Source organism: Galeopterus variegatus, unplaced genomic scaffold (assembly GCF_000696425.1).
Source record: "Galeopterus variegatus unplaced genomic scaffold, G_variegatus-3.0.2 Scaffold784, whole genome shotgun sequence".
Taxonomy (NCBI): Eukaryota; Metazoa; Chordata; class Mammalia; order Dermoptera; family Cynocephalidae; genus Galeopterus; species Galeopterus variegatus.
The window spans coordinates 367,633-383,270 of record NW_007726895.1 but is presented as its reverse complement, the minus strand read 5'-3'; the positions used below and the strand labels follow the sequence as shown (position 1 = coordinate 383,270).

Below are 15,638 nucleotides of genomic sequence, written 5' to 3'. Positions count from 1 at the left end.
CGGACACGGAAAAAGACAAAAAAAAAAAAAAAAAAAAAAAAAAAAAAAGAAAAAGAACAGATGTGACCCTTTTAAAACTCTACCAAAACTAATCCTCCCTCCCTCTCCCACCACTTTCTCCCTCTCCCACCGCTTTCTCCCTCTCCCACCACTTCTCCCTCTCCCTTTCTCTCCTCTCACCCGCTTCCTTCCTCTCTTCCTCTCTCCCTCACTTTCCAAGTCAAAACTTGAAGCCTATAGTTACTGGTGCTAATCTGGCCATTCCATGCTTGTTCCTAACATACAATAAAATAAAATAATGCCAAAAAGACTAATCTAGATTTTTAATGTCTACTGCTAATAGTACTACAACTTGTAAAAGTAGCTATATGAGATCTTCCATAGGACTTTATGGAGAAAAAGACAAAGACCAAGATATTTAATTTTTGTATCTAATTTGAGCTTGGGAAAGAGATCATTATTATTGAGAATTAACCTTACAAAATGTTGCTACTCTATTTTACTTTGGGAGAATTTTATTTTCTAAGAGGGAAAAGAAGATAGAAATCAATCTTCAAGGTATCTTCAAGGCAGTTCACAATGTACAAACAGCTCTGCTGTGACCATATCAAAAGTGCTATTGTACTACCACACAGACAACATAGTCAAATGCTCCCTTTTTATAGTCAGAAAATATGTTGAGTTTCTTTCTAGTTATATAAGCATATAATGTCAGAGTGATTTTTCTCCATTGTTTCTAAACACGCTAGTGGTCTAAATACTGAGCCAAGGAGCTGTACTTTCCTAATTAGGAATAATTACACTGCAATTAGTGGCATATCCAACAGATGCTGTACCTCATTCTCAACTTGGAGTCATATACAGTCAGCCAAATGCCAACACAAATATCCTCTTTTACCCCCTGGAAAAAAAGAATAGGATCACAGCTTAGCCAAAGACATATTTATTTATATGCTTGACAAAGTCACTGCCTGAATCAAACATCTCAGCAATAGTGTACTAGGTTTGTATTAGACCATAAAATGCATGCATAAACAATTTTATTTTAAACTACCATGGCACACTTCTTATTCCCACATGGGCCTGGCTATGCTGGTAAAATAGCAAAAACTGAAGTCTAGGGAAAAAAGAGAGACCAGGATCAAACTTGCAAAGTCTAAAGACTAAGTTACTTTATTTCCCCTATTCCTATAAAAAAAAAAAAACCTTTTCCAAAAGGGAAGACACACCAGCAAGGCCACAGCACACCTCTCCAGTTTAAACTATCTCTGTTTACTTGTTTCCAATCCAAGAAACAGAATCCCTGTGTCACTAGACATGGCTAGTTTTCAAGTATGGTCAGCTGCAGTGCCACAGTGGGATAGATCAACACTGGATAACACTGGGTAACAGACAGGTGTTACCGTTTTCATTCTGTTCTTATGGACCAACTTCTAAGGGATAAGGGAATTGTAGTAATTTTTGTGCCACACTCATTTTTCTTCGGTAATCATAGTTTGTAGTAAACAAATGCCCACCCTATTTATTCTCCCATTAACTGTTGAACTGAAGGTTTTACTTGCTTTATTCCTTATTCTCAGCTCAGAAAGGGAGGAGAACAAGGGAGTCAAGTCAGATACCATACTCCACTGACCTCTAAATATTAAAATTCCCTAACGGCCCAGGCATTAAATATGCAACTCAGAGATTTCTTCACACTAAATTTGGTTTTTGAAAAACAAAACATATCTTTTATATCCCTTTGTGCTAATTTTGAGACAGTGATCACTAGAATGGATTTACTGTTTTGCTTGGGTTTTTCATCACCAATTTTCAAACATCAATTAAAATTTCCTGGGCTCTATGTAGACCCATAAATGTTTATATACCACCAACCCCCACAACCCACCTAGGCCTTAATCTTGGAAGGGATGTCTATGTTCAGAGTATAATGTTCTCTTCTCATTCCCTGGTCCAAAGTATAGTATTCTAAGTCTGGCCCCACTTATTTCCAGCATCACTGTGAATGTAGGAAACCCTAAATTTACTTTTCAGGATTGAGAACCTTATGCATAAAAAGTTCTTGTTTCATAAAACCCATGAAAAATGTCACAAAAATTTCTCCCTAAATAATCAAGAGCTTTCCAGAAATGTTTAATACATTAATTTATATACACATACACATACAGACAAACTAACTTATGCAGACTTTAGATCATACTTGCCAAGGCCCTTATTGATCTGATTAATCAAGTGTCTATAAATTTACCAGTGTCCCTATTTTCTTAGCAAGTATCCTCAATTCTAGTTACCATTTTAGGGGGGAAAAATTCCCACAATAGGTCGTAGGGAATCAGATAATGAATTGGAAGAAAATCCTTAGAGACAGAAAATATATCAACTGAACTGAAACTTTTTGATGTGCATGAAAACTCGGAATTTTCTATATCAAGAGTAGCTTTGATTACCCACAGAATCCCTAGAAAGAGTAGCACATTTGCCATCACAGCCAGACAGAATAGCTTCAAGGGATTTGGGGATGGCATTTTAGTATCTCCAGGCATCAACCACTCCCAACTGTATTTCATCCTGTTTTGTCTAAATTATTTACTCTGTTACCCTTTATCAGGAAAAGTTTGTTTCCCAACTGGATATTCTAGTTTTATCAGAATGTTACCATGGCTGCTGCCAGTGTATCATGCCTTGAACTGGGTTAAAGTCATGATACTGCCTGTGTCCCCATTTTGTCACAGATTTTCCCCAAAGCAAACCGAAGGCTAAGGTTTTACAGTTCTCTTTAAAGTTTTCTTGTTTGGGAAGGGCTAAATATATAGCTTAGAAATGATAAGAAATTGCAATCTTACCTTACAAACAAACTCTTCCATTCTTTCCATAGCATGATGGGCTTGTAAGAGAGGGGACATCCCCATAAACCCCTCATCTTCCTGAGAAGCTTCATCATTGCATTCATGTTCCTCAGAGATCTGTAAGGCAATCGTAGAAAAAGTCAAGGACGGAAACAAGAAGCCAAAATGACACAATCAATATACTTTCCTTACAAAATTATGATAAAATTCTTTTAAGGTCAAAACAAGGTTTCAAACAAGTATCAACAATATAGTAAGTAAAGTCAGTTTATTATAGAATTATCAGTAGTAAAAATGAATAATAGTTACACCCAATTCTTCTCTAACAGATGAATAAACTGTCTACTATAACAGCATTCCTATGTTTCTTTCAGTAGCAAATTCCTGGAATGGCTTTACTGGTTTGTTTGTTTGTTTGTTTTAAGAGTTACTTTCATAGACCACATAATAATATTATATAAAGTTTAGAAATTATTGAGAGGAAAATCACCAAGAATCCCACCTGGTACATATAAAATAAATAACTGTAATACAATATGGCAAGTGCTCTATGGCAAAAGAAGGAAAGGAAAGAAAAACAACATTTACTAAACTTTTAAGTATGCCAAGCACAGAGGAAAGGTCTTTACATAAGTCATCTAATTTAATCCTGACAACCACTTCATTAAATAAGTATTCTTATCCCCACTTAACATATAAGAACTTTAGGCAAAGAGGTTAATAAGTTGCCCAAGGTAAAAGCTAATAAAGTAGGGCCGGCCCGGTGGCGCACTGGATAGTGCGCCGCTTGGGAAGCGCGGTGGCGCTCCCGCCCGAGGGTTCGGATCCCACATACAGACCGGTTCCAGCTCACTGGCTGAGCGAGGCGCGGGAGCAACACCGAGGGTTGCGATCCCGTTGCCGGTCCCGGTCCGGTACGGTACGGGGGCGACACTGAGGGTTGCGATCCGTTGCCGGACACGGAAAAAGACAAAAAAAAAAAAAAGCTAATAAAGTAAAAAAAGTCAAAAATCTAAAACTCATTGTTCTTCCATATTCTTGAGGAAATGATTCATTTCTCTGGGGAAATGGAGCAAGAAGTGACAATCTGGTAAGGTCTTTAGAGATAAATCACTAAAATTAAGATTTCTGTTTCCAGACCACACTTCATAATAGTTTAGACATAATGACACTGTGAAAAAGGCAATGACTGAAAGTCAGGAGACCTAGGTAGTAAGCCTGGTTCTAACTAACATCAATGGCTCTTTATCGCAGGTCTCTCAACCTTTCTAAGTGTCAGTTTTCTCATTTATATCTAAAAGGAGGAGTTCAAACAATCTCGACAGTCTTCTCCATCTCTAAAATTCTGTGATTCTGTAACTCAGAATAAAGTGAATAATGACAGCACAAGAGAACTGTAATTTAACCAAGATTCTGCTAGATAAACAGTACTGATAACATGACTGCATGAAGAAATGAACCTCTACCACTATCAGAAAACTAATTGGTAAGAAGGAACACACAGAGGCGACAGGTAATCTACCACAACACTTTGAATCTGAACATATTTAAAAAAAAATTCTGAGATTTTACTTTCCTACTCTTCACTTTACAAGATATTAACTACAGCATATATTATGCTGCATGTGAGACATGTCACATACCCAATCTCTGAATTTATAAAAAAAAGTACATTCTCCAAGAAAACTCCCTTGAATCTGCCTTTCTACTATTCCCACCAACAAAACACCCTCCGTCTTTCCTTACCTAAAACTTACCTAACTATCCTTCAATATCAGCTCATCATATTTCCTGTTTAAATCCTTTCCCTAACTACCCTAGCCTAGTGTTTCCTCAGCCTTTCTTTCATTACTGCCACCCCTGACCCTAGAAGCATTTTTAGATTGCTTCCCCATCCCCATTTAATTTTAATGACTCAGTTATACTATGTGCTTATGTGTTTATGTACTATGGCCCTTTAGAGGGCTACAGAACCAGTGTAATATTTAATAGTTTTTCACTACGAATCAATTTTCACCAGAGAATGCATACCCTACCTAAAACCCATAGCAACTACCTCCTCTTCTGAACTTCTTCAGTCTGTGCCCCTCATCTAACAAGTAATATAATACCTGATTACAGCTCTTGCTTATACCATTTTATTCAATGTTTGATAGAATTTTACTCTTTTAGTGTATCATTTCCTATACTAGACTTTAAGTGTCGGTTTTCTTCCCCATGGTTCCCAGAACATACTTATACAGTGGCTAAATTAATGAGTGCTTTAGAAGATTTTCCACAGAAAATTAAAAAGGACTGTACCTAATTAAACATAAAATTAAAAAGGTAAAATTCCATTAAAACATCAACTATATGAAAACTGAAAATGGCTTAAAGTCATCAGAATGATTTTTTAAAATAAAATTATATATAATATGTAAAATAGTTCAAATATTTATGCATATTTAGTGTGTATCTGATTCTTCACAAAGAGAAACAGAAGTGTTCAATTTTTTTCTATGAGAATAAAGATCATGTCCTCAGCTTCAAAACTATAAATAAGCACATAAAATGGAATCATAGTTGAATGTTTTCAGTACCATCATAAGTAAAACCTGATGAAACTGCAAAGAGTCTGAAATATCAGGCTAAGTGCAGTTGAATCCATAAAGGATTACTGATGGGAAAAGGTAAGCCAGCCTCCTTGGCAAAAGAAAGGACATTTCACACACTTAACCTTCTATTACAGGCTTGCATAAGGAAAACAGGATGGAGTGCCTCACTACCGTACACATCTATAGGAAAGAGGGACAAATGAGTGGTTCAACCAATCACAGGGAGGGAAGAGGAATGATCACATTGCTGCTGGGGAAGGAAGAGTTTTGTGTCCTCAGCAGTTCTGATACACGTTTGTTGAATGAAAACATAAGTATATTCAGAATGTAGAATGTATCATCTGGGATGAATGCAAGCCAGGAGGCAATAACACTTTATTCATTCACCAAACTCTTATTAATAAGTATGTTATAGGGAAAGGTGGCTTGGCATAATGGATTAAGAGTGAGTTTGAAGCCAGATAAAACTTGGCTACTGATACATTCAGTAATCTTTGACAAGATTATATACAATCTCTCTAAGCATCAGTTTCCTTATCTGTAGAATGGCTTTAATAATACTGTTTCTGTTTGATGATTGAAGATAATGAATAAAAAGAAACTATCATAAGGCCTAGGGCTCAGAATGATGGCCTTTATTATTAGAATGATGGGCTAGGCACTGAGTACACAATCAGGTACTGAAACCGAGTAGAGAAGAGAAACACGTAAATAACTACAGCAATGAGCTGGAGAACAATAACAAAAAGATCTGATGCAAAGAGAAGATAGTTAGCCTTAGCACTATTGGGGAATTTTTTAGAAAGGTAACATCTGAACCAAGCCCTGAAAAATGTATGAGAGTTCACCAGTCAGACATGATAGGGGGAAGGCATGAAAGGTAATAACATATATTCAAAAACACAGAGGCAAGAAAAAGCATGACACAAAGAATATGGTAGTTTAGCATTGCTGCAGCAAAAAGTAAATGTGATATGAGGCTAAAAAAGGTAAGTATGAAAATAACCCAAAAGTCCATCAACAGATAAATAAACAAAATGTGGCATGTACACACAATAGAAAATTAGCCACAGAAAAGAATGAAGTTCTAATACATGCTACCACATGGATGAACCTTGAAAACATTATGCTAAGTACAATATGCCACAATGAAAAGGATAAGTATTATAGAATTCTACTTATATGAAATACAAAGAATAGGCAAACTCATAGAGATAGAAAGTAGATTTGAGGATATCAGGTGCTGGGGGGAGGAGGGAATGGGGAGTTATTCCTTAATAGGTACAGTGTCTGTATGGGGTGATGAAAAATTTTGGAAATATATAGTGGTGATGGTTGCACTACATTGTGAGTTTACTCAATGTCACTGAACTGTACACCTAAAAATGGTTAAAATGGCAATTTTTATGGTATATACATGTTATATATATTTTACCACAATAAAAATAGTAAAAAGGAGGAGGAGGAGGAAGGAGGAAGTAGTTGTAGTAGTAGCAGTAGAGAGGTTCACAGCACCATTACTCATACTAGTCAAAAACCAAAAACAACTCAATTGGCCATCAGCAGTAAGAGAAAGTAGTAACAAGTATGATATGTCATAAGTAGAATACTTAGTCATAAAAAGAAAAACAACATGGATGAGTAGCAAAAATATGTCGCATTAGAAGCCAAACATAAGAGTGTGTATTGTATGATTCCATTTATATTAAGTTCAGAGGCAAGGAAAACAAATCTATTGTGATAGAAGTCAGATTTGTGGTTACCTGTGGGTGTGGGGGTGCGGTGGGGGCAGATCACTAACCGGAAAAAACATGAGAAAAGTTTCCAAAGTAATAGAAATTATCTGAATCTTGATCTGTATAGTGGTCATACATATGTAGAAAGTGTCAACATGCTATACATTTAAGATCTGGGTATTTGACTGTTTATCTATCAATAAAATGTTTGTGTAGATTATCTCTCAATAAAATGCTTTTTTAAAAAAAAAACCCAAAAACAAAAAACGGAGGGCTGGCTGGTTAGCTCAAGGTGCAGACCCATCCCCTTACCGGCCAGCTGCCAAAAATAAATAAGTAGATTTAAAAATTTTTTAAAAAGGGAAATAGAGGAAGTACAGTTAGGTAGGAACCAGCTTTTCAAAGGCTTTTAATACTAAGAGGTGCTAGGCTCTGTCCTGCATGCAAAACTGAGCATTTACAGGATATGAGGTTGGGGCAAGCTGAATGTTATTAAATTTGCATTTAGAAATTATTAATTTGGCACCAGAGAGAAGGCCAGACTGAAGAAGAGAAACAGTAAAGAAGGGAAATAAGAAAATACTTTAACAGTCTAAAGTAGTGGTTCTCAATCACAGGCAATTTTGCCCCATCTCCACCCATCACCCCCCATGACATCTGGTAATATCTGGAGTCATTTTCACTTGTCACAAGTGGGAGATGTGCTACTGGCATCTAGTGGGTAGGGGCAAGGATGCTGTTAAACATTCTACAATGACAGCACAGATCTCCACAACAAAGAACTGTCTGGTCAAAATATCAATAGGGTTGAGAAACCCCAATCTAAAGAAATCATGAGAGAGGTCTACACACCTTGTTATGTGTTCACACCAGAAAAAAAATATTTTATTTTTACTGTGAAAGATGCTAATAAGTGGGCTACTTACTAAATGCTTACTAGTGCCAGGGCTAAATGGTAAGCATTCATTCAAAAAATTTAAGAAGTATTCATTAAGCAGCTCCATATTACAGATGAGGAACCAGAGGTTAAATGATTTGCTCAAAGTCACACACCTAGAAAATGCCAGGGTCAGAAATTCATATAGTTCCAAAGTTCATGCTTTACCATTACATTAACATTGTTTTCCAGTAATGAAACTGCATGACCTAGGGGGTAACAGACCTTTGACCAAAAGACCAGAACAAATACAGTAAGGCCTTGTTTGACATAGTAGTGCAGGATAGTAAAAATGAAAGCACAAGCCAAAACCATGCAAAGCAATTTTAATGATCAATGTCTACTGACTGTTCTCCGACCTTAAAAAGTTTTGTCAAAACGTTAAAAACTTTGCCAGTTTTAAATATATATGCCAGTTTTAAATGTATAAGGCAATGAAAAAAAAAAGTAAAACTAGTGTTTATTTAGTATAATTTAAAACAGAAATGTGTTTATTTGTTTAAAAAAACTTACAGAGAGTACCCAGCCCTGCCCTGGAGCACACCTAGGGCCTCAGCCACGCCACCCCACCCACCCACCACCATAGCATCCAGCAGCTGCTGGAAGCCCCCTGGGCTCCTCTGAGAAAATGAGGGGGGTGCCATGGCCTTGACCACACCCCCTCCCCCTTCCTCGTCCTTCTACCCTATCCCCCTCTCCACCTCCACCCCAACTGCTCTACAACATTTTAGAATGTAAAAAATAATAATAATAAATAAATTTTAAAAAATAAACAGTGCTTGCCTTCTCGTTTAACTTATGATATTAAATGAACATCTTTTCTACACCTTGGCAGACTGTCATACCCTTTCTAAGTTTGGATCAGCTTTCAACATTTTATTCTTTGTGCTTTCAAGTCATGAAACATCATTGAGAGTTACTTTAATGTGACTTTTTACCATTATCAATTCATCCGAACATCTTCATCCTTTCTGTCACAGAGACAATTTACTCATTTATGTTGACAAGTTTGCCTTCACTAATTTCTTCTATCTGCATATCTAAAATCTCTTAAATGATGGCAGTGTCAACATTCCCACAGTCAACTATTTTCTCTATAACTCCACTTATATTTGATTTGACTTCCACTTTCTGTATTATTTTCATTTCTTTGCTTCACTTTTACCTTTTCATTATCCATTTTTTTGTAAAAAGTCACATGAGTTCATTATTGGGAGAAAAGAAAGAAATACAACTATGTACTTTGTTGTCTGGGCATTAACTGAATGTCAGATGTGTAATAACCAGTCATGACAGACTTTGAAAGAAGTGACATGATTGGCAGCCGATCATATGCATATTTATTATTTGTCTAGTAATCTGTGGACTGAAAGGCTAGCAAAAAAGTTTTGTACTTTATACAATTACTTACAGTAAATATATCTTGATAACTGAAATTTAAACCATCTTGTTGAGGGCCTGGTGTTATTTAACTAAAGCATGTAAGTGAAACTCAAGCATACTGGAACCCTGCAAAGCAAGGCTACCTATACGCATTTTCTCTTTTCATCTTTTACAACTGCCCTTTCTATCCAAAATGGTGCTTCTAAAAAAGCTAACTTCAATTCAGCAGAAAGCTAGCCTATATGTAAGGCAAGAATTTCACTGTAAATTACATTTCTACGATTTGTAACAATATCTAGCTTGTCAGTATTTTTATTAATAAATACTACCAACAGTAATAATTCCATCTCCAGTGGTCCAGTGTATATTATGAAACGGAATATAAAACTGGTGGTCAGAAACATATATTTCAGTAAAGATAAAGACTTCCATGCATCCCAACATGTCAGCAAGATTTCGTAATTTTTATAAAAGAACGTTTCCTTCAGAAGTGTAAAGTATTAATAAGTCAGTTGACTTATCAAGTATTAGCTACAATTCTCACTATATTCCTATAGTGGAATATCCACAATATGTCCTCAAAGAATAAATACTTAAAATATTAGACCATAATTAGCTATTTATTGTGTTCAAGCGTTATGGAATTCCTAACTAGGGATCCACATGGCATGGGTGGTGATAAATGCAGTTCCCTGTGTTAGACAGAAGACAGCAAGGAGACTAGAGTTAAACATTTTACCTATGAGAATACAGAATAAAAAAAATACTTTCCCTAGGGTATTTCACACAAGTTTAGACCAAGTGTATATAGTTATGCAACATACTGATGGTTTGAAAAGCCTATACTAGGCACTGTACTTAAATTAGTCTGTCTTCCAATATTAACTCCAAAGAACTACCCTTGTCATGAGTGCAATTACTATTTCTTTCTTTCTTTTTTTTTTTTCCCTTTTTGTCTTTTTTCGTGTCCGGCAACAGATCGCAACCCTCAGTGTCACGCCCGTACCGGACCAGGACCGGCAACGGGATCGCAACCCTCGGTGTTGCGCCCGCACCTCGCTCAACCAGTGAGTGGGAACCGGTCTGTATGTGGGATCCGAACCCTCGGCAGGAGCGCCACCGTGCTCCCAAGTGGCGCACTGTAGCAGTGCGCCACCGGGCCGGCCCCGCAATTACTATTTCATTTTCCCATCCAGCAGTCACTAAACCATTGTACCCAAAGATCTCTTTCAACAATAAATTTTATCTGTATTAAGATGATCACATACAAGTATTAAATACATGCTATGTTCTGCTTCCATTGTCATAACTCTAAACATACTCTTACCAAAACAAATTGTGAAGAGAAATAGGACACTGTGAAAGATTAAACAATTAAAATTGAAGCTACCTAGAATAAAGGCATACAACTTAATTTTCCAAGGTTTTCTATGAATAAACCACTATACTTAAAGCATAACTTTATTATTTGCCCCAGGTAATTCTTGCCCAGGAATGTAAGGATGTAAACCAGTTAATAACTTCATTATTAGCTTTAGGAACGTCTCAAAAATTCATTTAACATTAAACTGCTTGACTAGTCCCTTAGGACAATAACTCACTCAACCAGGCAAACCTACTCGCTTATCAAATATTTACTCATCAAGACTTGGTTCAAGATGGAGGGTCTTGTCGGTGATGAGCCGGGCAAGCAGCCTCAGGCCTTAGGTGATGGCCTTTCTTTCGTATCTGCAGAGATGGTGAAAAGCAGAGCTGGTGAAAAGCAGAGCTGGAGGTTAAAGCTTAAAAATAATTGATGGAGCCCTACAATAAGAATGGCTGCAGGCAGGACCTGGGTGGTCACCAGAAATGAGAAAACGGAGGTGGTGTAACGGCCTGTCACACACATATGCCTCATACTTTATTCTGAAGTTAAGTTCAAATGTATAAATTATTGTTGACCCCTAAGTCCAGTTACGATTGAAGATGATGGATGTGGACTTTGAAAGGTCCTGTGAAAACCCATTATCTTAAGATGCTGAGTGTAAAGATCTTTGTGATGAAATTTCTGTAAATGATACAGTTTCTGAGGCTGAAAAATGATCCTTAGCAGCAGCACACTGTGGCAGTTGCCCTGGACTCGGACCCGGACTCGGACCCGGACCCGGACCCGGACCCAGACCCAGACCCAGACCCGAACCCAAAGATGTATGTTTCTCATGCATGTGTCTGCAGTGTGTGAGACAAAAATGTAAACTGCTTTGCCTGAGGTTATCTCCCAGTGATGCCAGATGGATCAGCACAGCCCTGCTTCTGCTGCTGCTAATTGCTAATGGCTATAAAATAATCTCCCAAAGAGAATCATTTAAGAGTTCTTTGGGCTTCATCTTCAAAAGTATCGAAGGAATTCAAGTGACTGAGACTATCCTAGAAAATCTTTGGTGATTAGTGAAATTAAGGTATAATCAAGAACATTCAGAACTCCAGTTTAGGTGATCTGGGTATTATCTCGTACTGGCGGGACTGCAATGATTATAAATTGAGATTAAGTAGTTAACATATATGTACTCTGTAGGGGGATACTAAGAGGAAACAGATGCTCAGCCTAGAAAAGCATTTCTCAGGGTGGATTTCTAGTAAAGTCAATGTGTCTTGGGTTTAAATTTTGAAGAACAAATAAGTGTTTTTTGTTTTTTAATTGACTCATTAACATTGTGGATTTCAGACCAAGACCTGCGGTAAAATATTTTATTCTATGACTCAGTAAACACATTCTTATGAGTTTCACAGAATAATACTTAACACCAATACACAAAAAAACAAACAAAAAAAACAAACAAAAAGTCTTGGTTCAAGGATCCTAAACTATCATATCACAAATCCTGCCCAGTCCCAGTAAGATTTACATATTAAAAGATCTGCTTTAAACCACTTGAACCCATACTCCAAAACCCTATAAATAATCATCCATGACATGTCCTTTCTAGAACACTACTAGGACTCCTTAGGGTGGTGTACATCCTTACTGTAGCATGTAATAAACTTGGCTTGATCTGATCAACAGATTACTTTGATGGTATTTTTGGATAGTTGACAAGTTGAAACCAACCCTAAACTTAGAAATCAGAAATAAGAACATTAGCAAGCTGATATAGCCAACAAATACAAACACAAGGGGTTAGCAAAATTAAGGTTTGTATTTAAAAAATGATAGCTGAAGAATAAGCACTAATTAATGTGTATCTAGTATCCTTCAACAGAATAAGCACAAGACCTAGCATCAGAACATTCTTTCTGGCCTGCCTAGAATATATATACTCTTTATATTCACTAGTTACTTCTATCAAAGCTCAATGGAAAAGATCTTTAAAATCGCTGAGGTTTTTTTTTTATTTTCACATAACTGTCTCTAATCTTAACTGAATTAAGTAGACTTCCCCAGGAAAATAAAATAATCAACAGACAGCAGTTTATTTACTAGTTAGGCTTCTTATGATAAACCGTTTATACAGTGGCGTTCTTGAGCTTGATTAAACAGAGTAAGTTCTAGATTGAATCAATAAAAGTTAGCTCCTACTCTCCCAATTTATGAGGAAAAATCTGAAGCAGAGAAAGGACAATCATAAAGGCTTATCTCTTTATTCGACCTCATACCATGAAAACTCAGAGATGTGGGAAAAAAGCCATAAAATTGAAGGTCAGGGCAATCTGGTTTGAAATGCCTCTTTTATATTTTTGTCTAAAAGCTTACAAAATGCTTCTTAACTATAAACTTTAGCAAATATAGTTAAAAGAGCACAGCATTTGTAGCCAGTTACCTCAGTTGATTAGAGCAAGGTGCTGATAACACCAAGGTCCAGGGGGTTGGATCCTTGTACCAACCAGGGGAAAAAAAAAAAAACAGAATTAAGGGTCAGGGGCCTAGAGGCAATTGCCTAATCATTTCAACCAATGCCAAACACAACACATTTCAAAGAGAATTTTGGATGACAGAAGAATATTGGACCATGAGTCTAAAGACTGGGATTTTAGGCCCTATGTGTCTAGATTTACTTGCTACCACATCCTCCACCATGTTGTACCCTTGACCCTTCATGCTAGCTATGCTGAACATTTTTCAAGTTCGGACATCAGTATATGCCAGTGTATACTCAATAAATGTTAGCTATTATAATTACTATTCCCTAAAAGCACCATATTATTTCTTGCTTCTGAGTCTTCACATTTGCTGTTTCCTTTGCCTAGATACCCTGTAGTTATTCTTCCTAGCTAACTCTGCAACTCAAGTTTTACTCCCCCCGACTCCCACTTGCAACTGGAGTTACTCCCATAGTACCCAGTGCATACAATCACACAGCACTCATCACAAATGTACTGTTTTACCTGTCTGTCTCTTAAACTGTAAGCTGCTTAAGTGTAGAAACCATGTCCTATCTTTACATGTCCAAAGCGCTAACACATGGTAAAGAAACTGAAAACATCTGTGGAAAGATTAAATGCATGAATCTATTAAACTACATGACTCTTAGGATTCCTTCCATTCTGACACACTAGGAACCAAGTTTGGGTACTTGAAAGAAAGTTGGTACTATTTAATAGAAACTAGGAAGTCATAAAGAAAACTTCATGAGGAAGGGGGCAGGTTGAAATAGTTCAATGTGAAACAGTTAAAAGTCCAAATAAGAGGCCAGCACTAAGGTGATAGACTTAGAAATCTCCTTTGTGAAATGACTGTTGAAGTCAATGGTGGTTGAGATACATGGATAAGTTCAGGATGTGTTTATCAGGATTAATTGCAATTATATATATTGAGTGCTATTACAAAGAAAGGATAGGGCAACAGAATTATTATTTACTGTGCACTAATTACATGCCAGACACTGTACATATTAAGTGCTTTTAACAAATTAAATAACCAAATCCTCACAACGACCTTCTGAAATGAGTATTTCTATTCCCATTTTATAAAGTAGAAATCTAGATCGAGCATGGTAAATAAAACAAAAGGAAGTTAAGAGAAGTTGCAGAGCTTTCAGCAGTACCTTGATTCCTAACATAGCAATGCTATCTTAATTACCTTAATAATTATGGAAGTCTATATGCACATTTTTGTCTGTGGACTGAATAAATACCTGTTGGGAAAATACTGGAAAAATGGTCAGGGCCCCTCAGATGTGCAGAATCCTGCCGAGCATTTGACGTAAACAGGCATATGCGCTCAGGTGTTCCTTGGTTATCATCTAGTGTAACTGTGCATGTGCACCCAGATGCCCTGGGTTATGGGCTTACGTATAAGGATGAGTGGTTCTAATCCACTGCACCTCCAAGCCCCGGGATGCCACCCCCGGTGGGGGGCATGGGGAGGCCACTACTGCTGCTGGAGGCTGCTGCTGCTAGTGCCACCGGGACCCTCTGCAAGGCCACTGCCACTGCTGGACCTGTAAGCTGCTGCTGCTGAGGAAGCTGAGGACTGAGCTCACGTTATCGGCCAAGAGCTCTTGAATCTTTCCCAATTACCTAGCATGGGCCTGCATGTGAGGGGTCTGGTGACCCAGTCTGTACAATGGGTTTGGCAGGTCTGAGCCCTAGCTCTGACAATATAAATGGAAACTTAGTATAACTAAAATAATGAAACATTTTGGCTTTAGTTATGATTTGCCTTACTTTACAATATTTCATACTCATAACGAAGTAGATGACACTACTTTTTCTTTTTTTTCTTTTTCCTTTTTGTCTTTTTTTTTACTGACCGGTAACGGGATCGCAACCCTCAGTGTCGCTCCCATACCAGGGACTGGCAACGGGATCGCAACCCTCGGTGCTGCGCCCGCACTGCGCTCAGCCAGTGAGCGGGAACCGGTCTCCACATGGGATCCGAACCCTCAGCGGGAGCGCCGCCGCGCTCCCAAGCAGTGCACTCTCCAGTGCGCCCTCCAGTGCGCCACCGGGCCGGCCCCTACTTTTTCAAATACATGTAAGTGCTGTAGTAATTTACAAAACACAAATTTATTACTCTCAGAAACAGATACTCAAAATGGCATCACCTGCACTAACCAGAAGGAAGCCCTGCCTCCGGGGCAGAACATTTCCAGGAAGGACCCCATAATGGAACTTTCCAAAGTAAACCACAGAGACTGCATGCCATTGTTCCACCTGCAAAACC

The 15,638-nt window shown here is 37.6% G+C and overlaps 1 protein-coding gene across 1 annotated transcript in view; it reads right to left on the bottom strand.

Moving 5' to 3' along the window:
* The window catches only part of ADIPOR2 (adiponectin receptor 2), a 93,379-nt gene that overhangs the window by 13,144 nt on the left and 64,597 nt on the right, over positions 1 to 15,638 (bottom strand). The window contains exon 3 of the mRNA XM_008572434.1: positions 2,844 to 2,963. Within this exon, the coding sequence (XP_008570656.1) occupies positions 2,844 to 2,963 (120 nt within the window). The remainder of the gene's footprint in view (positions 1 to 2,843; positions 2,964 to 15,638) is intronic.